The 23814-nt window shown below is 42.4% G+C and overlaps 1 protein-coding gene and 1 pseudogene across 1 annotated transcript in view; both read left to right on the forward strand.

The window, feature by feature from the left end:
- Positions 1-23814, forward strand: part of Pdgfrl (platelet derived growth factor receptor like) — a 63906-nt gene that overhangs the window by 4119 nt on the left and 35973 nt on the right. The window contains exon 2 of the mRNA XM_036209493.1: positions 14013-14310. Within this exon, the coding sequence (XP_036065386.1) occupies positions 14013-14310 (298 nt within the window). The remainder of the gene's footprint in view (positions 1-14012; positions 14311-23814) is intronic.
- Positions 9866-10111, forward strand: LOC118597808 (annotated as a pseudogene).

Consider the following 23814-nt stretch of genomic DNA (forward strand, 5'->3'; position numbering starts at 1 on the left):
TGGCTTCCTAGAGCTGTTGTGGCAAAGGACATGCTGACAATCTCTCCAGAAAAATTCTTGGGATCTCAAGTATTTCAGGCCAGCATTTCTTCAGAATTTTGAAATGTTTGCATAAGCATAATCAAATTTCTTAGATGTGGGATGTGGGTCTAAGGATGAAGCTTGCTTAAGTTTTGTGTGTCTCCTATCCATAGATAATCTGAAGGTGACTTTAGACCATATTTTTGTCCACCCACATTCTGACTATGAAATGTCACATGAGGTCGGGTGTAGCATTTCCTACTTGTGGGATCATGTCAGTATTCACCATGTTTTGGATTTGAAAGCTTTTTTTTTTTCCATATTAGGAATACTTAACCTACACTAGAGATAAGGTGGCTTAAAATAATGTATATCTATTCTTTTACAGTTCTGGAGGTAAAAATCTAAAATCAAGATGTCATTAGGACCTTGCTGCCTCTCTTGCTAGTTTTTGGAAATGTCCCACAATCCTTGGCATTCTTTGGTGTCCTGGCAAGTTTTTATGTCAACTTGACACAAGTTAGTGTCATCTAAGAGAAGGGAACCTCAATTGAGAAAATGCCTCCTAAGATCCAGTTGAGGGCATTTTAATTACTGATTGGTATGGGAGGGCTTAGCTCATTGTAGGTGTGGCCACTGCTGGCCTATTGGTCCTGGATTCTATCAGAAAGCAGGCTGAACAAGCCAGGAAGCAGTGCTTCTCTATAACCTTCGCGACAGCTTTTGTCTCGAGGTTCCTGCCCTGCTTGAGTTCCTGCCCTGGCCCCCACTCAGTGATGGACTGTTGTTACCTGGACGTGTAGGTGAAATAAACCCTCTCCTCCCCAAGTGATTTTGGTCATGGTGTTTCATCACAGCAATAGATAGCCTAACTAAGACAGAAATTGGTGGCAGGATTGTAGGGTATTGCTGTGACAGACATGACCATGTTGTGTTGGGGGCTTTTTTGGCAGGGAGGGGAGTGCAAAGACTTTGGAATTTTGGGCTTGAGAAGCCATTCATTGAGTTTTGAGAGCTCAGTGAGCTGTTCTGTTGGATCTTGGACAATAATGCTGAGAGCAGTGTAGATGATGGAGGCCTGGCTTACAAAGTTCAAAGGGAAGTTTAAAGACTCTTTAAATGTTGGGGCCATTTGCTGTTTTAAATTAGGAATCTGTGGTTCTGGTCAGCTGGGGCTGAAGAATCAGCTGTGATTATAAGAGACCCGCATCTCTGAGGTAAAAACTATTGCTTTATTTGCACACTTGATTCTGGCCAGCTGAAGCTGAGACATTAGTGATGATTAAGAAGATACCAACATCCTTGGTATCCATCATTGTGGTCCAGAGGCAGCCAAGGTTGTACTTCACGCTGGCAGCTGAACGTGCTAGCGTAGGAGTCACCCAGGTGGTACTAATTTTGAAGGCATGAAGAAGCCGTGGAGAGTAGCTAAGGCTTGGCACTGAAAGGCAGGGTTGGAGTCCATGAAGAGAGCTCAGGAGAGGCTACTGGTCAAAGTACAGCCCAGTTGTAGTAGGAGACTCTAAAACTCTGGAGACATAAGTGTCATAGGAAGACCACCAAGGATAACAGCAGCCATGGAACATGGCTGAGCCTAGGAGACAGTGTGCTGTGGAAAGTCCTTTGGAGGAGCCTAGCAGATTATGGATGAATCCCAGACATTGGACACTGATTTATTTATGCTGTTGGAGTTGAGTTTGGCTTTGTTCGGATTGTGACTCTGCCCTGGTTCTTCCCTCTTGATGTAAGGAAGCATTTAACTTGTTTTTGATTTTTACAGGAGCCTGCAGTTGAGAGACTGTGAACTTTTCAAGAGATTTTTGGAGTTTTACAGAGATTTATATTTAAAGAGAGAGGGAGGAAAGACTGAACTTTTAAGGTGTTTGGATTTCTAGAGGCTGTGGGACTTTTTAGTTTATGTTTTATAATGTGATATTTATTACTATGAGATCTTGAGGATGAACAAAAATGGAAAGGTTATTTATTGTTAAATAGTGCTGTATCGGTGTGTCATCTCGACAAGGGGTCAGTTGTCCTGGCTAGTCTTTATGTCGACTACTGCCATCTGAGAGGAGGGAACTTCAATTGAGAAAATGCCTCCCAAAGACCCTCCCTCCCCAAGTTGCTTTTGATCATGGTGTTTCGTCATAGCAATAACAACCCTAAGACTCTCGGCTTAAGTGGCCATGACTCCAGTCTCTGCTTTTGCTATCACATATCTGTCTGTCTTCTATGTGTCTCTCCACATGGCATTTTCCTCTCTCTATGGGACTCTTCTGTCCTCATCTCAACAAGATTAGATCTGTAAAGATGGTTATGTATGGGTCCCTGGGATAGGACGTTCATGTATCTCCTTGAGGGGTACAGTCCAACAAATATCTCAGGGTGGGATATGAGAGAGGATTGGGAGTGTGTGTTGGATAAAGAGCTAGAAGCCTGCCTGAGATAAGGAGACAACAGCCGACAGATGTCACAAATAAGAGCTAAGGCCAACCGAGAGCCTTTTCCAGTACTTAGGGTGGCTGAAGCCCCCTAAAATGTCACATAGAAGAAGGCAACCCCTTGTAGAGCATGAGAGGACAATGCTTTCTTTCAAGTTAGATGGAGGTCAATGAGCAGTTCTGAGTAGAGAAGAGCCCATGGTCTCACCTACATTTGAAAAGTTGAAGGCGCCAGAATGGAAGCCAAGCCCTTCCTTAGGGAGACATTAATAGTCTAGGGGAAAGCAGGTTGGCCAGGAGTGGTGGCAGTCGGTGGGAGGGGAAAGACGGTCTTCAGGGTCTGCCATGAAGATGGAACAAAAAGGATTTGCTGCTGGAATAAATGTGGTCTGAGTGAGAAAGAAAAAGATGAAGAGCCGGGCGGTGGCGCACGCCTTTAATCCCAGCACTCGGGAGGCAGAGCCAGGTGGACCTCTGTGAGTTCGAGGCCAGCCTGGTCTACAGAGCGAATTCCAGGAAACCAAAAAAAAAAGAAAGAAAGAAAAGGATGAAGCAAGACTGTGGTACTTGTCTTGAGCCACCAGGTAGAGGATTCTGACATTGTACTCAGCACTTAAAATATGTTCACTCAATTACAACAAAAATCAATGAGATTGGGGGCTTGAAAGAGGGCTCAGCAGTTAAGGGGACTTGCTGTTCTCAAAGAGGACCTGGGCTCCCTTCACAGCATCCACATGGTGACTTTATAACTCAGTTTCAGGGGATACAGTCCCCTCTTCTAGCCATGACAACATTTCTCCCTTCCTTCCCTCACCCCCAAACCCCCCATTTACCTCTCCTTGCTTCCTCTCAAATTCATGGCCTTTTTTTCTCCCAGAAAGTCTTTTCCTACACCCATATCATGTAGAGAACTGCCCATGTTTTCTTCTAGCAGGTTCAGTGTTTCAGGTTCCATGTTTAGTTGTTAGATCCATTTGGAGTTAATTTTTGTGCAAGGTGATCGATATGTGTTCACTGTATACACCTGCTTTTCCTAACACCATCTGTCGAAGAAGCTGCTTTCTTGTTTCGAGCATATATTTTTTGCACCTTTGTCAAACATTAAGTCGCTGAAGTTATGTCTACTCATGTTTGGGTACTTGATTTTGTCTTATTGGTCTGTATGTCTGTTTTGGTGCCAGTGCCATATTGTTTTTATTATTATGACTCTGTATTATGTCTTAAGATCTGGAACTGCAATCCCTCCAGCATTGCTCAGTTCCTCAGGATTGTTGTGGCTATCTGAGGTCTTTTGTGGTTCCATATGTAGTTTAGGACATCTTTTTCTGGGAAGACTGAGATAGAAATTTCGGTTGAGATTCCATTGAATCTGTGTCTCAGGGTTTCTGTTGCTGCTGATGAAACACTGTGACCAAAAGGCAAGTTGGAGAGGAAAGGGTTTATTTGGCTTACGCTTCCATATTCCATTCTTGAAGGAAGTCAGGACAGGAACTCAAGCAGGGCAGGATCCTGGAGACAGGAGCTGATGCAGAGGCCATGGAGGGGAGCTGCTTACTGACTTGCTTCCCTGGCTTGCTCAGCCTTCTTTCTTATGGAACCCAGGACCACCAGTTCAGGGATGGCACCATGCACCATGGGCTAGGCCCTCCCCATTGTTCACTAATTGAGAAAATGCCTTTCAGCTGGATCACATGGAGGCATTTCCTCAACTGAGACCCCTCCTCTCTGATGACTCCAGCCTATATCAAGTTGACACAAAACCAACCACTACAATCTGTAAACAGCTTTTTGGTAAAATGGTTATTTTCACAATGTTAATTCTACTAATCTATGAGCATGGGATGTCTTTCTGTTTTTCTGTATTTTTTTGATCAGAGGTTTAAAGTTTTCATTGTAGAAGTCCTTCACTTCCTTGTTAGGTTTATTCCTAGATGTTTTCTTTTCTTTGAGGCTACTGTGAATGGGAGTGTTTCTAAGATCTCCTCTGTATGTTTGTTGGTGGTGTGTAGAAAAGCCATGATTGGTGCAAGTTGATTCTGTATCCTACTGTATTTCTGAATTTGTTTATTTCTAGGAATTTTCTGGTAGAATTTATGTTATCTCTGCTGTATCTGCAAATCGGAATCATGTGACTTCTTTCACTCTTGGATGCCTTCCTTTCCTTCTCTTGCCTTATTGCTCCAGCTAGTATTTATAGCATAATACTGAAAAGAAGTGGGGATAGTCTCATTCCTGACTTCAGTGGAACTGCGTCAAGCTTTTACCCATTTAAGGCTGTGTTGCCTGTGGGTTTCTCGTGTTTCACTTTTAATGTATTGAGGTATGTTCCCTCTCACCCTACATTCTAGGATTTTTAGCATGAAACCATATTGGATTTTGTAAAAAGATTTTTTCTGCATCCATTGCCATGATCAAGTGATTTTTGTCTTAAGTCCATTTATGGAACTTACTACATTTAATTGACTCTTGTATGTTGACTCATACCTGAATTTCAGGGATAAAGCCAACTTGGTCAAGGTGGGTAAACTTTTGGATGGATATCTGTATTCTGTTTGCAGTCTTGTTTACAAGTAATTTACTGAATATTTCAGAGATGTTGGCCTGTGGTTTTCTTTTCTTTTTTTTTCCTTTCTTTTTTTTTGGGGGGGGGGGGTTCAAGACAGAGTTTCTCTGTGTAGCTTTGCGCCTGCCTTTCCTGGATCTCAATCTGTAGACCAGGCTGGCCTCGAACTCACAGAGATCCACCTGCCTCTGCCTCCCAAGTGCTGGGATTAAAGGCGTGCGTCACCATCACCGCCCAGCGGTTTTCTTTTCTTGTATTTACCTGGTTTGAATATTAAAATGATGCTGGCTTTGCAGGAGTTTGAGAGGGCTCCCTTTGTTTCATTTTATATATTATATTATATTATATTATATTATATTATATTATATTATATTATTTTTATTTATTTATTTATTTATTTATTTATTTATTTATTTATTTGCCAGAGCTGAGGACCAAACCCAGGGCCTTGTGCTTGCTAGGTAAGCATTCTACCACTGAGCTAAATCCCCAACCCCTCATTTTTATTTTTAAATAAAGGAGGATTGGCTGTAGATCTTCTTTGAATGTATGGTAGAATTCTACTGTGAACCAATTAGCCCTGGATTTTTTTTAATCTGGTAGGCTTTTCATTACATTTTTTAAAGACTTCTTGGTTTAATTTTGGTGATTTGGCTGAATCTAGAAATTCATCCATTTCTTGTAAGTTTTTCAGCTTAACGGTGTATAGGTTTCTAAAATATTTCTGCACAATATTCAGAATTTCTTTGGTGTCTGTTGAAATATTGTTCATTTTGTTAATATGGGTTCTCCCTTTCTTTCTTTTAGTTAGTTGGGCCAAGAATCTGTCAACTTGGTTTATTGTCTCCAGGAACCAGCTCCTAAATTTCTCAATTCTTTGTATTGTTTTCTTTGTTCCTTTGCATTGATTTATGCTCTGAATTTTATTATTTCTTGCTATCCACTGGGCTTGGATTTGGTTCATTCTTGTTTTTCCAACTTTTTGAATTGCATCATTAAGCTGTTTGTTTGTGCTCTTTCTGACTTTTTAAATGTAGGCACTTAGAGCTATAAATTTCTCTCATAACACTGCTTTCACTGTGTTCCAGAGGTTTTATTTGTATTATGTTCTCATTTTCATTTAGTTCTGGGAATTTTTTATTTCTTTTGTAATTTTTTTACCCATTCATCATTCAGTAATGAGTTATTTAGTCTCCAAGAGCATATGTATTTATTAGAGATTTGTTCACCATCAATTTTAAGTTTTATTGCATTGTGATCAGATAGGATGGGTACAAAGCATGGTTTCAATCTTTTTTAATTTGTAAGGATATGTTTTGTACCCCAGGATGTGGTCTATTTTAGGAAAGCTTCCATGTGCTGCTGAGTAGAATATGTGGTGCTAGGTGGAACACTCTGCAGACATCTGTTAAGTCCATTTGATGTATGATGTCAATTAAGTCTGATATTTCTCTTTATTTATTTATTTTTGTCCAGAAGACCTGTCTATTGGAGAAGGTGGGGTATTGAAATCAGCTCCTGTTAATGGATTAATGTTAATCTGTGACTTTGAATCTGGTAGTTGATTTTTTTTTTATGAAATTGGAAACCCCTGAATTTGGTTCACATATGTTTAAGATAGTAATGGATAGTAATGTCTTCTTGGTTAACTTTTTTCTTGCTTAGAATAAAGTGCCCTTATTTATCTCTTTTAAGTAGTTTTGGCTTGAAGCCTATTTTGTCAGGTATTAGGATACCAATGCCTGATTACTTCCTGATCCCATTTGATTGGAGTGCTTTTCTCCAACTTTTTACTCTAAAGTGGTGTCCATCTTTAAAAAATAAGTTGCTTTTCTTGAAGGCAACAGATAAATGGATTTTGTTTCTTGATCCATTCAGTTAACTGGTGTCTTTCAACTGGAGACTTGAGGCCAATGATATTTAAAGATATTATTGAAATGTTTGTGTTAATTGTCCTTGTGTCATTGAGTCTGGGTATTGTTCTTTATGTTCCCAGTGGTATTTTGTGTTTTGATAACTATGTCTTTGTATATCTTTCAAGAGTCTCTCTGCTATGCTTATTCCTCTTTTCAACCTGAAATAATGCTTCTTGTATTTCAGTTTGGTTGTTGGGTATAATTTTTTTAGGCCATTTACACTGTGCAAGGTTTTGTGGTGGAATATTAATTTAAGATGTGCTACATTTGTTTATGCTGTGGAGTGTTTGTTTTAATGATGCAAAAATGTGTTGTATTCTTTTGTGTTGCATTTCTTTAACTCTGTGAAACTGCGTTACTGTGCCTGTCTAAAACACCTGATGGTCTAATAAAGTGCTGAACGGCCAATAGCTAGGCAGGAGAAAGGATAGGCGGGGCTGGCAGGCAGAGAGAATAAAAAGACGAGAAATGTGGGAATAAGAAGAAAGAGCAAGAGAACAAGGAGAGGAGGACACTAGGGGCCAGCCACCCAGTCAGCCATGGAACAAGAGTGAAAGTAAGATATATAGAAATAAGAGAAAGGTGAAAGCCCAGAGGCAAAAGGTGGGTGGTATAATTTAAGAAAAGCTGGCTAGAAACAAGCCAAACTAAGGCCGGACATTTACAATAAAAATAAGCCTCCATGTGTGATTTATTTAGGAGCTGGGTGGTGCCTCCAAGAGCAAAGGGCCCTCAAAGAGCCAAAAGAGTAAAAGACAACTACAATGTTAGTCTAGGTTGGTAGTCACAACCTTTTAAGATGTACAATGCATTGTTCTGGGCTCTTCTGGCTTTGAAAGTTTCCACTGAGAGATCTGCTATTATTCTGACGGGTTTTTCTTTAAATGTGATTTGCATTTTTGCTCTGGTTGCTTTCAATACACTCTTGGTTATGTATACTTAGTGGGTTTGTTGTTTGGTTGGTTTTGTTTTGTTTTACTCCCAAAACAGGTTTTCTTTGGGTAGCCCTGATTGTCCTGGAACTCAGTCTATAGACCAAGCTGGCCTTCAACTCAGAGGTTCAACTGTCTCTGCCTTCTGAGTGTTGGGATTAAAAGGTTGGAGACATGCACCACCACCACCACCACCACCACCACTGGGTGATACTTAGTGATTTAACTATGATGTGCCATGGGGATTTTCTTTTCTGGTCTTGTCTATTTCATACTCCATGTGCTTTTTGCACTTGGGTGAGTGTGCCTTTCTTAAGTCTGGGGGAGTTTTCAATGATCTTGTTGATGATCTGGTCTGTACCATTGACTTAGGATTCTTTACCCTCATCAATGCCGATAACTTGACTTTTTTTTATGGTGTCCCATGTTTTCTGCATGTTTCTTTCCCTGTGAAGTTTTTATTTATTTATTTATTTATTTATTTTTATTTTTATTTTTTTAATTTTCCTTATTCCTTGCTTATTTAGTCCAGGTCCTCTATCTTCAGAACCAGAAATTCTAACTTTTGCTTGATCCACTTATAAGGCCTTCCTTTCCATCCTCACTTCAGCTTGAGTCCTCTGGATGTTTCTCTCTCCTTGTTGAATTCTGTTTTCAAGTCCTGGCTTGTCTTTGTCATTTCTATCAACCTTATGCTTGTGTTTTCTTGGGCAATCCCCAAGGCGTTTATTCTACTCAAGCACTTTCTCCTTTGTTTCATTAAGCTGTTTCATGGTGTCTTCTTTATAAACTCCTTGAATTATTTTAAGTTTATGGTTATTCTTTTAAAATCTGGGTCCTGCAATTCATCTGGGTTTGGTGAACATTTCTGTGGGCCTGGTACATTTTGAAGAAAAGATTCTGGTTCAATTCTTCATACTGTTGGTACTTTTGTGGTGAGATCAGGGGGCATGTGAACTTCTTTTGTTCTGAGTCTGTCCTGGACAGAGCACCTTGGATGTATGAGCAGGTTGGGACTAAAAATTGAAAATGGCTTGGAGGCAATGAAGTCAAATGGATGGGGGACTAGAGTGTGCTTCCTGTTCCAAACTTGGAGTATAGGGGTAAATCTAGCAGGGTGGAAAGGTTGCCTATGGTATGGAAGGTCCTGTAGGCTGGAGGGTAGAGAGGTATGGTCCTGGCCAAAGCTTAGAGCTTCTTCTCAGTGAAGTAGGGGATGCCAGACTAGGCTGGTGCACTGGTTGTGGGACTGATGAGTTTCAGGAGAAGGCATGGATAGGGGTGTGAGGGAGACTCACTGGGTTAGACCCTGGAAGAGGACCTGGAAAATCTGAGTACTGAGTAAGGTGGTTGGAGGCAGCTCAAAAGGGACCTGTGGGTTGTTGCCAGTAGGGTGGGTTCTGTTGGAAGCCTAGAGATCAACCACAGTGCAGGTGGATGTGAGAAGTCATAGTCTTTTAGTATGTCAGACATAGGATGTAGGTGACATTCAGTCCCAGAATTCTAGGTACCTGTGAGGCTACTAAAGTGGCTTTATGATAAAGAAGTTGCTGGGAATTGACATGAGAGCCTCATTCACACTAAGCATGTGTTCTGTCACTGAGCTACACCTGCAGCCTTTTGGTTTTCTCTAACTTTGTACCACTAAACAATGGGTCGTTTTCATAATCAAGCAGCTAGACCAATAACAGTGGGAACAACTGGAGTCTATTTGGTCAAAAAGATGTAGTTATTTTCCACACAGAGTAGCAAATATTTGGGTGGGTAATAACCAGAGTAAATAGCTGCTCTTATGCAGTGTAGCCGCACAGGACTTGATAACACAGAAGTCAAATTGATAGCGCTGGTTGTGTGAATTCCATGGGATTTAGAGAAGGTTCTGTGATGATGCGGTTTAAAGTAGAAACACTGAGTTAAGACCATCAGTCAAGGCTGGTGGTAGTTGTCTCGAGGTCAGTGGCGCAGGGCTGAACATCCTCAGGCAGAGCAGTCATGTCGCACAAACAGATTTACTCTTCAGACAAACATGATAGTGAGGAGGTTGAGTACTGGCATGTATGTCATGTTGCCCAAGGACATATAGCCAAGCTGGTCCCTAAAACCCATTGGATGTCTGAATCTGAGCAGAGAAATCTTGGTATTCAACAGAGTCAAGGATGGGTCCCTTGAATGATCTGTGAACCAGAACCTCACATCTTACTGTTCTGGTGGCTACTACCCAAGAAGCCAAAGAAATGAAGCTGGAGAACATCTCAGCTTCAAGTTTTACACAGTTGTCCTTACTTCCTACCACCTTTTTGGTAGCGTGCTTATATTGCTTTCTTATTTCTCATTTTGGTATTTAAAGGGTATTTGTTTGATAACACTGTGTGAATGTGCTGGTACCTGCTTTGCTTCTTGATTTGAGCCGCAATGCCACAGCTGTGTCAGATGAATGTGACCTCAAAGCCCTACTGTGCTCTGCATCCAGAAGGCCATATCTGCATGTAAAAATCAGATCACGGCTGTTACAGGAATGGTGTAAATTTGATGTTGTGGTTTTTACCATTGGGTGGTATGTGTATGGTGATGTATGGATTTATGTTTCAATATATTTCAAACTTCCCATTGTATTTGACAAGTCTCTTTTATTGTACAAACATTAATTAAAGGAAGTTTTTATAATAATAATAATAATTAAAAAATCAGGTAAAAGGTCAGCCAGTCTCATAAACATAGTGTAATAAAAATGCCTTTGGGGCACAGAATACTTGGATATCAGTAGGGTAGGCTTTAATTTTTCTATCTTTGGGGGAGGATAGTATGACTTCTGACATAATGTGAAGCTGAAGCTTGTCCCTCACACATGGCAGTGTTGAATTAGTGGATTTCTGCCCATCTGATATGGTTCTGATGGCTACAGTGCTTCTCCTTATAGGAGGTTAGGGAATGTGTTACTCATGCTTCGTATTACTGTGACTAAGTACCAAAGTTCCAAAAGTACAAAAATAAACTTAAGGAAGGAAGGGTTTGCTTGCAGCCATGGTTTAAAACGATACAGTTCGTCACGGCAGGAAGGCCTGGTGGCAGGGGTATGAAGCAGTTGGCCATAAGCCTGGAGTCAAGCATGGAGAAATGGATGCTATGTTCCACTTGACCTCTCTCTTTTCAGTCAGTCTGCAACCTGAGCCCAATGGGAAGGCCCTTCATCCTCAGTTAAACCTTTTTGGAAACACTCTCACAGACCAGACACACTAAGAGCTGTGTCTCCTCGCTGACTCTAAACCCTATTTGACATCAAGCTGAACAGACAGCTGGGATGAGCTGTGAGAAGGGGCCTGCACATGAGAGCCACTGTGTCTAGCCCGTCATTAGATCCAGGGGTGAACAGAGCAAGTGTGCAGGGCTGGGCAAACAGCAGCGTCGGGGACTCTGTCTTGGAGCGTGAAACTCGAGGACACAGCTCTACCCCTTGGAAAGATTAAGGTCAGCAGGACAGGTGCCTGGTGGAATTGAGTAGAAGCAAGAAGGAAAATAAGAGGAGATGCACGGGGAGTCAGGTCTAGGAATGTGATCATGACTGGCTCTGAGGTCACAAAGAAGAATGCTGGGCTTAGGGAGCGGAGGTCTACAGACTGAAAGGCGTTGACAGGACTGGGTGTGGACTCCCAGCTGGGAGCTCAAACAGCAAATTGGTTCCAGGGTCTGGGCAAGGCTGAGCTGGAGACTAAATAGCTCCTGTCACAAGATTCAGGGAGCAGCAGGGAAACACACCGGGTCGAGGTTTGACAATGATTTTCTCCTGATGTCCTGTCTCCCCATTTGATACAAAGGTCTTGCAAGCCCCCCTACTGGCCAGGGTTCACAGTCACTTACTTAAAATATATACAACAGGTTAATCTCCGCACAATGAAATGAACACGCTGCAATAGGGTAGGGGAACTTGAGTTCTAGTTTAGTATTTCATTAAGGATCAATTGAGTGGTTTTTTCTTTTGTTTTTTGTTTTTAAGATTTATTTATTGATTATGTATGCAGCATGTATGACTGCAGGCCAGAAGAGGGTGCCAGATCTCATTACAGATGGTTGTGAGCCACCATGTGGTTGCTGGGAATTGAACTCTGGAAGAGCGGTCACTGCTCTTAACCTCTGAGCCATCTCTCCAGCCCCAATTGAGTGTTTTTGTACAATGTATTCAAACCTTTCAGAGCATCTTTTATTATTTTCATCAACTATGCATACAGATAGTTTGTCCAAGCTGTATGGCCACCTTTGCACTTTTGCAGGGTAAACACAATAGCACAGTTGGAAAGGACTTGGTTGAGATTTCTGGAGCCCAGTGGTCTCTAGAAGGTCCAGAGGGTGGGAGCAACTTTCCCCAAGTGTAGGCCATGATGGATGCCTTGTCCAGAAGACAAGATGCCTACTTAGAGCAGGGCAACTTTGTGTCATCACTGTTGGATGGAAATTCTCAGCAACGTTGGTGAAAACAGTCTCCAAAAATATTTCAGTAGTTAAACTCTAAGCTATTGTCATAGTTGGGAGTTTTTTGTTGATTTCTGTTGTTGTTGTTGTTGGTGGTGGTGGTGGTGGTGGGTGTGTAGAAACCGGAGTTCAATATTGTGTTTCTCTCTCTATTTCCTTCCTCCTTAATTTTTAAGACAGTCCCTCACAGAACTTCCACTGAACCTAGTGGCTAGACTGGCTGGTCAGTGAGCTCCAGGAATCCTCCTGCCTCCATGCTCTTCCTCATCCCCGTTCTCAACTTCAGCACTAGGATTGCACACCAGCCTTTACGTGATTTCTAGGCGTTGAACTCAAGTCCTCACGGTTTCCCTGCAAGCATTCCACCAACCGAGCCGTCTTCCTAGTCAGTCCCACAATTGAGTTTCAATAACTTACACATACAGCTTTACGCTGGCTTATGTTTCATGTGCCCTTTTTCAAGACACGGTTACATGTAGGCCAAGTTGACCTTGAATTCACTGTATTGTTGAATAGAACCTTGAATTTCTGATTCTTATGCCTCTACATCCTGAGTGTGTAGTAGAATATTGTTTTAAGGTGTGCTACTTTTGTTTATGTTGCATTTGTTTAGCTCTGTGAAGCTGTGTTACTGTGCCTGTCTAAAACACCTGATGGTCTAATACAGAACTGGCCAATAGCAAGGCAGGAGAAAGGATAGGTGGGGCTGGCAGGCAGAGAGAATATATAGAAGGAGAAATCTGGGAGGAGGGATCTAAGATCTAGGAGCCAGAGAAGAAGGAGGACTCTGAGGGCCAGCCACTCAGCTGCACAGCAAGCCATGGAGTAAGAAACAAAGAAAGATATGCAGGGATAGAAAAGAAAAATCCTAGAGGCAAAAGATAGATGGGATAATTTAAAGTTAAGAAAAGCTGGCTAGAAACTAAACCAAGCTAAGGCCAGGCATTCATAATTAAGTATAAGCCTCTGTGTATGATTTATTTGGAAGTTGGGTGGCAGGCCCCCCCAAAAAAGAGTAAAAAACAAACAACAGCATGAGTGTTTGGGGTGCGGACATGTACCATAATGCCCTATCTTATGCAGTGCTAGGGATTGAACCGTGGCTCTGCTGCATGGTAGACAAACACTGTACCAACTGTGCTGTGTCCCAGCCCTGTAAACATTCTCTTCTATGTCCCTATCAAATGCAGACCCCACCCTACATTTCCATTTTGAAAGATACTTTAAATCATCTGAGTACATTTCTAATGCTGTTCATGTCCCTTGTCCTTAGAGATTGATTACATATCCTTATATTTAAAAAGTCACCTGGGACTGAGCACCAGGCAAAGTGATTGTTGAAACCTAAAACAGATTCTGAATGTCTTCAGTGCAGGCCTTCTAGGTGACTCCATTGTGAGATGGGGTATGAGCAAAAGAAAAATGCTCTGTTTTTATAAGGGCAAATTTTAGTTTATATTTTGTTGATTTTAATAATACCTCTGAAACTGAAATATATTTCTTTTAAATTGTCTTAAAATTAAAGAATGGATGAAGAAAAATGACTGCTTTATGGCTTATGATTATGGATGGAAAGGATGTGGGCATAAAGCAAGGGTAAGCATCGAAGTCATCTGCTGTGGGTTTCTCACGCTCTGGTAACGCCATTCACTGCCTCTCTCTCACGCCTTTGCAGTGGCTGGTCAACACCCTCCTAAGAACAAGCGTCCAAAGGAACAAGGAGAAAACCGAATCAAACCTGCCAACAAAAAGGCCAAACCCAAGATTCCAAAAGTAAAGGACAGGGACTCAGCTGACTCCACACCAAAGAGCCAGTCCATCATGATGCAAGCAATGGACAACGGGCGCTTCCAGAAGCCTGCTGCTACGATGAGTCTGATGGCTGGACAAACGGTCGAGCTCCGCTGTAAAGGAAGCAAAGTGGAGTGGAGTTACCCCGCCTACCTGGACACCTTCAAGGACTCGCGTCTCAGGTGAGCGCCTTTGGCTGCTGGCTTCCTTTTCACTGAAATTGGCCAAGAGTTTGATTTTTCTTCCACCATTTGATGCCGTATTACCTCTGACATGCACTACCACACTCCACATCACTGTAAAATAGAATGTCTTCGGTGTCACCCTTCTAGGTGACCACCGCTGTGAGATGGAGTATGAACCACAGAATAATGTTCTGGTTTAGTTTTATTTTTCAAAGGAAGTACATTTTTCCCTTTTGTTGAAAATAGATTCTTTCCTCACATATTATAACCGGATTACAGTTTCCCTTCCCTCTACTCCTCCCAGCTCCTCCCCCACCTTCCCTCCCATCTCAATCCTCTCTCTTTCTGTCTCTCATTTAAAGATAAGCTTCTAAGAGGTAATAATAAAATATAGCAAAATAAAATACATATAATAAGATGAAACCAATTGTCACGTCAGAGTTGGACAAGACAAATCAACAGAAGGAAAAGAGCCCAAGAGAAGGCACAAGAATCAGGCTCACTTAGAACTCAGGAATTCCATAAAAACACTAAACTGGAAGTCAATGTTGATATTCTGACTTGCCCCTTGAAATCCTGCTCCTTGGGGCCACCATGTGTCCTGATGTCCTGACATAAAGGAAAAACACCTCCCCTCCTCTCTCTCTCTCCCTCTCTCCCTCTCTCTCTCTCTCCCCCCTCTCCCCTCTCCCCTCCCCCATCTCTCCCCTCTCTCCCCTCTCTCTCCCCTCTCCCTTTCCTCTCTCCACTCCCACAAGGTGTGCACCCCTCGACCCCCACTCCTTCCCTCTCTTTCTCTCTTCTCTCCCTCTTTCCTATCTTTTCTTCACCTTTCTATTATAATAACCCAGATGCTACATTGTACATGGAAATGGTTTGTGAATGTCCACCCACCGCCCTGCATGGCATGGGTCGCCCCACTGCTGCATCTGTCCAGCATGCCAGCGTGTTTTTCCTCACGGGTAGGATACCCTGGCCTGGCCATCTGGGGGTTCCCCACTTGTGCATCATTCATAACATTGGTGCCCTAGACGACCCCCAGCAGACCTGTGCAGGTCCTGTGCATTCTGATTCAGTTTCTGTGTGTATGTATGAGCTTTGCTCATGTTGATTTAGAAGGACTTGTTCTCCTGGTGTCCTCTGTACTGCCTGGCTCTTACACTCTTTCTGTCCCCTCTTCCTGGGGGTTCCCAGAGCTTTGGGGAAGGAATTTGATAGAGACATCCCATTCAGGGCTGAATATTCCAAAGTCTCCTCTCTGTTCTGGTTTCATAAGGACAAATTTTAGTGCTTATCTTGTTAATTTTGAATAAGATCTTTGAAGCTGAAATGCATTCCTTTTAAACTATCATCTTTTTTTTTTCAAGACAGGGTTTCTCTGTAGCATTGGAGCCTGTCCTGGACTAGCTCTGTAGCCCAGGCTGGCCTCGAACTCACAGAGATCCACCTGCCTCTGCCTCTCGAGTGCTGGGATTACAGGTATGCACCACCACTACCTGGCCTAAACTATCATTCTTAAAACTAAAAAATGAATGAAGAAAATATGATTGCTTTATGATTATGACATAAATTAGGGAAATTCTTCCCACAGTTAAAATATTGCCACTCATCCCACAAATTTATAGGAAACCATAAGACAAAAAGGAACTTTTGTAGAAAAATGTATTGCACAGAAATGAATATTTAATAATTCATTTAGTGAAAAATAATGTATTCAATGTTTTATATTCTTTTAAACAATCATAAGGAAAACCAAAATGACCTAATGGGTTCCTATAAGCAAACTGCCTAGAGACCATTTTTAATGACTTTGAAACCATTCGTTTGTATGTGATTAGTTTTACTTTTGTGAATATATGATTGGTACAAAGACCAAAGATTTGTTATGTCTGGATGACTATCTTTTGAGGTGGAGCTTCTTCAGGAGTGGTGGTTAAGATGATAGAAGGCTAAAAAGCTGGTGCTCAGTGGCAGAGATCTTATTTAGTGTGTACAAAGTGTTGGGTCCAGAAAACACACATATGTGCAGAAACGCACACACACACACACACACACAGAGAGAGAGAGAGAGAGAGAGAGAGAGAGACAGAGAGAGAGAGACAGAGAGAGAATAGGAGGAGGAACACTAGAAAACTAGACAGGAGAGCTTCAGATGGCACTGAGAAGGGCCCCGAGTACCAGCTATAGTGTACAGGAATGTTCAGGGTTAAAACTCTGTGTATCTTGGAGAAAGTCACCTAAATAAATTGGGTCTTGGTTTCCTTGGGCACAGAATGTGAAGGAGTAGGATGTCATGATTATAACAGTCTGTGTGATGGCTATTCTTGGTTGTCAACTTGACTACATCTGGAATTAACTAAAACTTAAGTGGCTGGGTATGCCTGTGAGGGATTTTTTTTTCTGTAGATTAATTCTAATACAGATTTTGCCACCAGAAGTGGTTCTAGAGCAACTGAAGTATAAAGATAAATTTTCTTAGGTATCTGGAATAGGTTTTTCATTTTGCCAACACCTAGTTATTGATGTCTCTGTAGTTACTGAAATCTCCCCTAGAAGCTCAGAGTACTAAAAGTCCATGGTGTGAAACAGACACATTAAAGATGGATACAAACTTAGGGAGACAAATCTATTTGATTATACTGACTTGCCGATTGTGAGAGGCAACAGATTTCATGATTCTGTATATAAAACTTTCGACAAGTGTGGGGAAACCAGGAAAATGATGACTCTGGTTGGTTGCACCTAGAACTATTGAACAAAATGACAAAGGAAAAGAATGAGCTCCATGATAAAATTAACCAACTTCTAGCATCTCAGAGTATGGTGAAGGACAACAGTGAGTGCAGTGAGAAAACTGACCATTTCCAGATGCATATAAGCAGTCTGAAGTTTCAAAGTGAGTCCGGGAAGAGAATCTTCTCTCCAGGCCACAGGGCTACAGAAAATCAAACCAAAGCCTATAAGGTTGGCTGAATTATAACAAAAACTCAAGTTCCAGCCGTAGAGGGTGTCAGCAATTAAAGTAAGGGCATTAATTGGTAGAGAATGGATCTTGTAACTTGGGATGGAGATGAGTGGGAAGACTGTATTGAGGCTGAGAATTTTGAACCCTCAGGTTCTCAAGTGTAGCATTTCTCACCTGAAAAAGCAGTCTCTGCACCCTCAGCAGAAGATGTACTCACACCCCCCATCCTCTGAAATACTTCTGTGCTGGCTCATACCCCCACCCCCTGAAATACTGTTATGCTGGTTCATTTTCCGTCAACTTGACACAAGCTAATGTCATCTATGAGGAAGGAATCTCAATTTAAAAATGACTCCATAAGATCAGGCTGTAGGCAAGCCTGTAGGATATATTTGTAATTGTTCATTGATAGGGGAAAGTCCAGCCCATTGTGGATGATTCCACCCCTGGGCTGGTGGTTCTGGGTTCTTTAAGAAAGCAGGCTGAGCAAGCAAGAAATCAGGAGCAAATCAACAAGCAGCACCCCTCCATGGCCTTTGCATCAGCTCCTGCCTCCAGGTTCCTGCCCTGTGTGGGGTCCTGCCTTCATTAATCTGGGTGATGAACTGTTATAAGGAAGTGTGAGTGAAATAAACCCATTCCTCCCTTAGTTGCTTTTGGTCATGGTGTTTAATTATAGCAATAATAACCCTAATTAAGAGAATTGCCTTTTCCTCCTTTGACTGTGGAAATCAGTCCTTACCAGCAGTGACCCTCTCTGAAAGACAATACTTAGGTCCCTCAGGGCCCACCAACAGTTACCTCTTGACTTATAGCCAGACTTAAGGCTAAGCAGGGTCCTAGGAGGGAAGTAGAGAGTATAGTCCATGAAGTGTGCTACCCTACTAAACAGCTTAATGAGTTTGCTAATTCATTCAAGCAGAAGTCTGGGGAATATGTGTGGGAATGGATTTTAAGGGTGCAGGATAACAGTGGAAGGAACATCCAACTGGATCAGGCTGAGTTTATTGACACAGGCTTACCAAGTGGAGATTCTAGGTTTAATATGGACACTAATGTTTTTAAATATTTAATATTTTTAAAAATTGTCAAAAGTCTGAATGGTTGGCTGAAGCATTTATCAAGAGACATCTGACTGAAATGGAGTTGGAGATGCCTGATATCTCTTGGCTTAGTGTTGATGAAGGGATTCCAGGGCTTAGAGAACTGCAATGCTAGAGTAGGTATCCTGTGTAAAGCCTAATCCACCACAATTTGAAGGCCTATAAGACATGCCCTTCACTAATCCTATAAGATGCAAATTGGTGAGAGGGTTACCAGCACATTTGAAGAGTGTGTGCACTCCTTCCCTTGTGCCCGACCAAGGGCTGGAGATGCTGCTTCTCAGTTGGATAAATTAAATGCAGTAGGCTCAACTGGTGCTCAGAGCAGCATTGAGCCAGGTGGCAACACTGAGTCTCCAAGACTACGTGGCTGTTGTTATCTTAGTGGGCAGCATAGGCAAAGCCATATTGATAATGGCCTGACCATAACAGTCAGCATGGGCAAAGTGAATTTTATGATGGCATGACCTGTGGTACTGGCTAATCAATCACGGTGTTTCCAGGTATGGACTAGATAAGAAGCCTACTGCATTTCTGTTTGATCTTTTTAAGTGGGAAAATTCTCAAACAGATGAGAGAAAGCTTCCATTGGATTGTGGCAAAAAAGGAATCTCAGCCCATGAACCAACGTCCAACTTGAGCAAGTTTGCAGACCCAGAATCCCTCAGATGAATTTTCCCTTGAGGAAGAACCTTGATAAAACACCTAAAAGTTTTACTGTTAGCCTTTCTCCAGTCCTTCCCCCAGACGGACCTACAGCCTTTGACAAGGGTAACTGTTAACTGGTGGAAAGGAAACAATCAGACTGTCCTGGGTCTATTGGATATGGTTCTGCATTGATGCTGTTTCTGGGAGAACCCAAGAAACATTACAGCTCTCCTGTTAAAGTAGGGACGAATGGAGGTCAAGTGATTGAGTTTTGGTTGAAGTCTGACTCATAGTAGATCCCCAAACTCATCCTGGGGTTATTTCCATAGTCCCAGAATGTATATTTGGGATAAATATACTTAGACATTAGCAGAATCCTCACATTGATTTCCCAGCCTATGGAATAAGAACTATTATGGTTAGAAAGGCTAAATGGAAGCCTTTAGAGTTGCCTCTGCCAAAGAAAATAGTGAATCAGAAACAATATTTCATCCCTAGAGAAAATGCAGGAATTAGTACCATCCATCAAGGATTTGAAAGATGCAGGAGTGTGGTGACTACCACATCTCCCTTTAACTCTCCTATCTGGCCAGTTCCAAAGACAGGTGGGTCATAAAGAATGACAGTCAACTATTAAAAACTCAACCAAGTAGTTACTCAATTGCTGCTGCTGTACCAGATGTGGTATCCTTACATGAGCAGATTAATTTGTCTCCTGGTACTTTGTATGTAGCTATTGATCTAGCAAATGCCTTTTTCTTGGTACCTGCCTTATAAGAACCTTAAGAAGCAATTTGTTTTCAGCTGGCAAGGCCAGCAGTATACCTTTACAGTTTTACCTCGAGGATATGTTACCTCTCCATATCTGTGTCATAATTTCGATTGAAGGGATCTTGATTGTTGGTCTCTTCTACAAAATGTCACATTGGTCCCCTATATTGACAACATTATGCTGATTGAAGCCAGGGAGCAGGAGATAGCAACCACTTTGAACTTGTTGGTAACATATACACACATCACAGGATGGGAAATAAATCCAACCAAAATCCAAGGGCTTCCTACCTAAGTAAATTTCTTGTGAGTCAAGTGGGGTGTGGGGCATATACTGATATCCCTTTTTATATGAAGGATAAGTTATTGCACTTGGCCTCTCCCACAACCAAGAAAGAAGCACATTTAGTAGAGCTATTTAGATTCTGGAGACTGTGCATTCCTCACTTGGGTATGTTACTCCAGCCCATATATCAGGTGACTTAGAAAGATGCTCTGTGTGGGGCCTGGGACAAGAGAAGGCTCTTCAAAGTCCCAGCTGCTCTTCAGGTTGCTCTACCACTTGGACCATATAATCCAGCAGACCTGGTGGTACTTGAGGTGTCGATGGCAGATGGGCTCCACTACATGGGCTTCCACTCACCAAGGCTGCTGCTGAGTGCCAGACATGCCAATAACACAGACCAACACTGAGCAGCTCCAGATATGGCATTATGCCCTGGAGTGACCAGCCAGTGACCTGGGGGCAGGTTGAATATATTGGATCACTTCCTCCACAAAAAGAACAGCAACACTTCATCCTTACTGCAGTAGATACTTCTGGTAATAGATTTACTTTTCCTGCATGTAATGCTTCTGCCAAAACTACCATCTGTAGATGTACAGAATGCCTTATTCACCTCGAATGGTATTCTACACAGTATTGCTTCTAACCAAGGAACTCACTTCACAGCCAGAGAAGTGTGGCGGTGGGCCCACAATCATGGAGTTATAAATATCAGCTAAGGCCACATGACCAGTTGCAGAAATGATGTTTAAATGGACATGAATGTTTCTGTCATGTTTTGTTAAGAATGTGTTTGTAAAGATATTTGTGCAAAGGTCTTATCTTTCCCACCAACCTGAAGCAGCTGGCCAAGCTGGAACAGCCTTTTGAAGACACAGTTACTGTGCCAATTAGGTGGCAGCAGCCTGTAGGGCTGGGAAATGTGGTATATGCTTTGAATCAGCGTACAATATATCTCCCATAGCCAGGATCCATGAGTCTGGGAATCAAGGGTAGATAAAGAATAGTTCCACTCACTATAACAATCCCTAATCTTAGGAAATTTTTTGCTTCCTGTTTCCACAACCTTAAATTCTGCTGTCCCGGAAATTTTGTTTCCAGAGGAAAGAACACTCTTGCCAGAAGTTCAAACATTCTATTGAACTGGAAGTTCCAACTTGCCCCCCTTGCCACTTTGGGCTTCTGATGCCTATAAACCAACAGACTCAGAAAGGAATAAAAGTGTTAGGAGGGGTGATTCATGCAGATTACCAAGGGGAAACTGGATTCCTTCTCCACAATGGAAGTAAGAAAGATTATTATGTCTGGAGTGTAGTAGACCCTCTTGGTGCTACCATGTCCTGTGATTAAAGTCTATGCGAAACCACAACACCATAATCCAGGCAGGATGAGAAAGGACACAGACCCTTGAGGAATGAAGGCGTGGGCCACTTCTCCAGGAGAAGAGCCAAAACCTGCTGAAGTCCTTGCTGAAGGTAGGAGATTCAGAATGGGTAGTAGAGGAAGGTAGTTATAAATCCCAGCTAAGGCCATGTGACCAGTTGCAGAAATGAGGATTATAATAGACTGAGTGTTTTGTGCTATTTTGTTAAAAATGCATTTGTGCAAATGTTTGTTTTCTTTCCTCCATTTCTTTACCGTGTAATGTAACATCAATTAAGAGAGTGCCAGTGATTATCATACTTAAGTTTGAGATACTAAAAGAACGTCCCTTAAGGGACACTGAACACCCATTCTAAAATTTGTAATGTGTTTGCAGTTGAATGAGGGATAGTTGTATTGTGTTAGGTTTAATTATGACCTGATTAAAGAGATAATGTGTTTGCATTATACATGGGCTAGTTATAGCATGACAGGTATAATTATGTCCTGGTTACATTTGGAAATTAAATGTGACATAAGGTGATATGATTGTGTGTCAAGCTGACAAGGGGTGGACTTGTGATGGCTATTCTTGGTTGTCATCTACATCTGGAATTAACTAAAACCCAAGAAGCTGGCAACATCTGTGAGAGATTCTTTTTCTTTTTTTCTTTTTTTTTTTTCTTTCTTTTTTTTTTTTTGGTTTTTCAAGACAGGGTTTCTCTGTAGCTTTAGAGCCTGTCCTGGAACTCGCTCTGTAGACCAGGCTGGCCTCGAACTCACAGAGATCCACCTGCCTCTGCCTCCCAAGTGCTGGGATTACAGGCGTGTGCCACCACCGCCTGGCGAGATTTTTTTTCTTAATTAAATCATTTGAAGTGGGGAGACACACTTTTAATCTGGACCTTTGTGGTGGGAAGATCCACCTTTACTCTGGACCACAGCCTCTGCTGGCAACTTGTATATCTTAAGGTTTCTATTGCTGCGACAAAGCCCCATCCCACCCCTCATCCACTCTTCAGAGGGAGGAAGGTCTCCCTTAGGGAGTCAACAAAGTCTAGTGCACCAACTTGATGCAGAACCTGGCCCCTCCCCATTGTATCAAGGCTGAGCAAGGTATCCCACCACAAGGAATGGGCTCCAAAAAGGCAGTTCATGCACCTGGGATAAGTCTTGGTCCCACTGCCCCACAAACAGATTAAGCCACACGACTGTCATTCACATTCAGAGGGCCTTGTTTGGTCTCATGCAGGTTCCCCAGCTGTTAGTCCAGAGTCCATGAGCTCCCACTAGCTCTGGTCAGCTGTCTCTGTGGTTTTCCCCATTATGATCTTGACCACCCCCCCCCACACACACACCTCATATGATCCCTCCTCCCTCTCTTCAGCTGATCTCCAGGAGCTCAGTCCAGTGCTTGGCTGTGGGTCTCTGCATCTGCTTCCATTGGTTACTGGATGTAGATTCTATGATGGCAATTAGAGTAGCCACTAATCTGAGTACAGGGGAAGGTCAGTTTAGGTATCCTCTCCACTGTTGCTAGCTTTCTTAAAAATTACAGCCTGCGGGCTGGAGAGGTGGCTCAGAGGTTAAGAGCACCAACTGCTCTTCCAAAGGTCCTGAGTTCAATTCCCAGCAGGCTCACAACCATCTGTAATGAGATCTGGCGCCCGCTTCTGTATACATAATACATAAATAAATCTTTAAAAGCAATTACAGTTTGCAACAGCCAGACCCTCCCCTAGTCTCCTTGCTTGACATACAGCAGAGGTTAGCCTTCTCTCAGCGTGGGTGAGCCCCACTTTGGCCTGCACCATCTCTGCTGCGGCCTCTGATGCTTGCAGTAGCATCTCTGTTCACAGGCTGAGGGTCTAAGAGATGTGCCCAGAAGAAGCACCAACCTCCTGGGGTTTAGAACTTGCTGCCTCCATTGTCTGCCCCCCTGCATACTCATTCACTTAAGCCTAGCTAGGTATTTTCTCTGGGAAAACCATGGCAGACCTCGCTGGGAATGCATTCCTGTGGTTTCCCCTGCTTCCTCTTTGCAGCTCTCTGTGTGTTGGTACATGCTTGCTTTTCTTTGAAATCTGCTCTTTTCATTGAGACTTGGCTGAATACTTGGCATCTACCATTATCTACGTAATGATGCTCTGTGTTCAGGACACCTGCCCTTCTGTCCTGTATACACACAGCTTAGAAGAGAAATGATTTAAATGTGTGGGGAAGGAAGAGTTAACTCTAGTTGCCTGTCGTTTAACCTAATGTATCAAGGAAGACCTCTCCGATATTTTTTTCTGACTGTATCCTTTGGTATCTCAAATATGATGATAGGAAGTTCTTCTCAAGGTTAAATAGGATGGGAGAGGAGT

This window comes from Onychomys torridus, chromosome 17 (genome assembly GCF_903995425.1).
Source record: "Onychomys torridus chromosome 17, mOncTor1.1, whole genome shotgun sequence".
Lineage (NCBI taxonomy): Eukaryota > Metazoa > Chordata > Mammalia > Rodentia > Cricetidae > Onychomys > Onychomys torridus.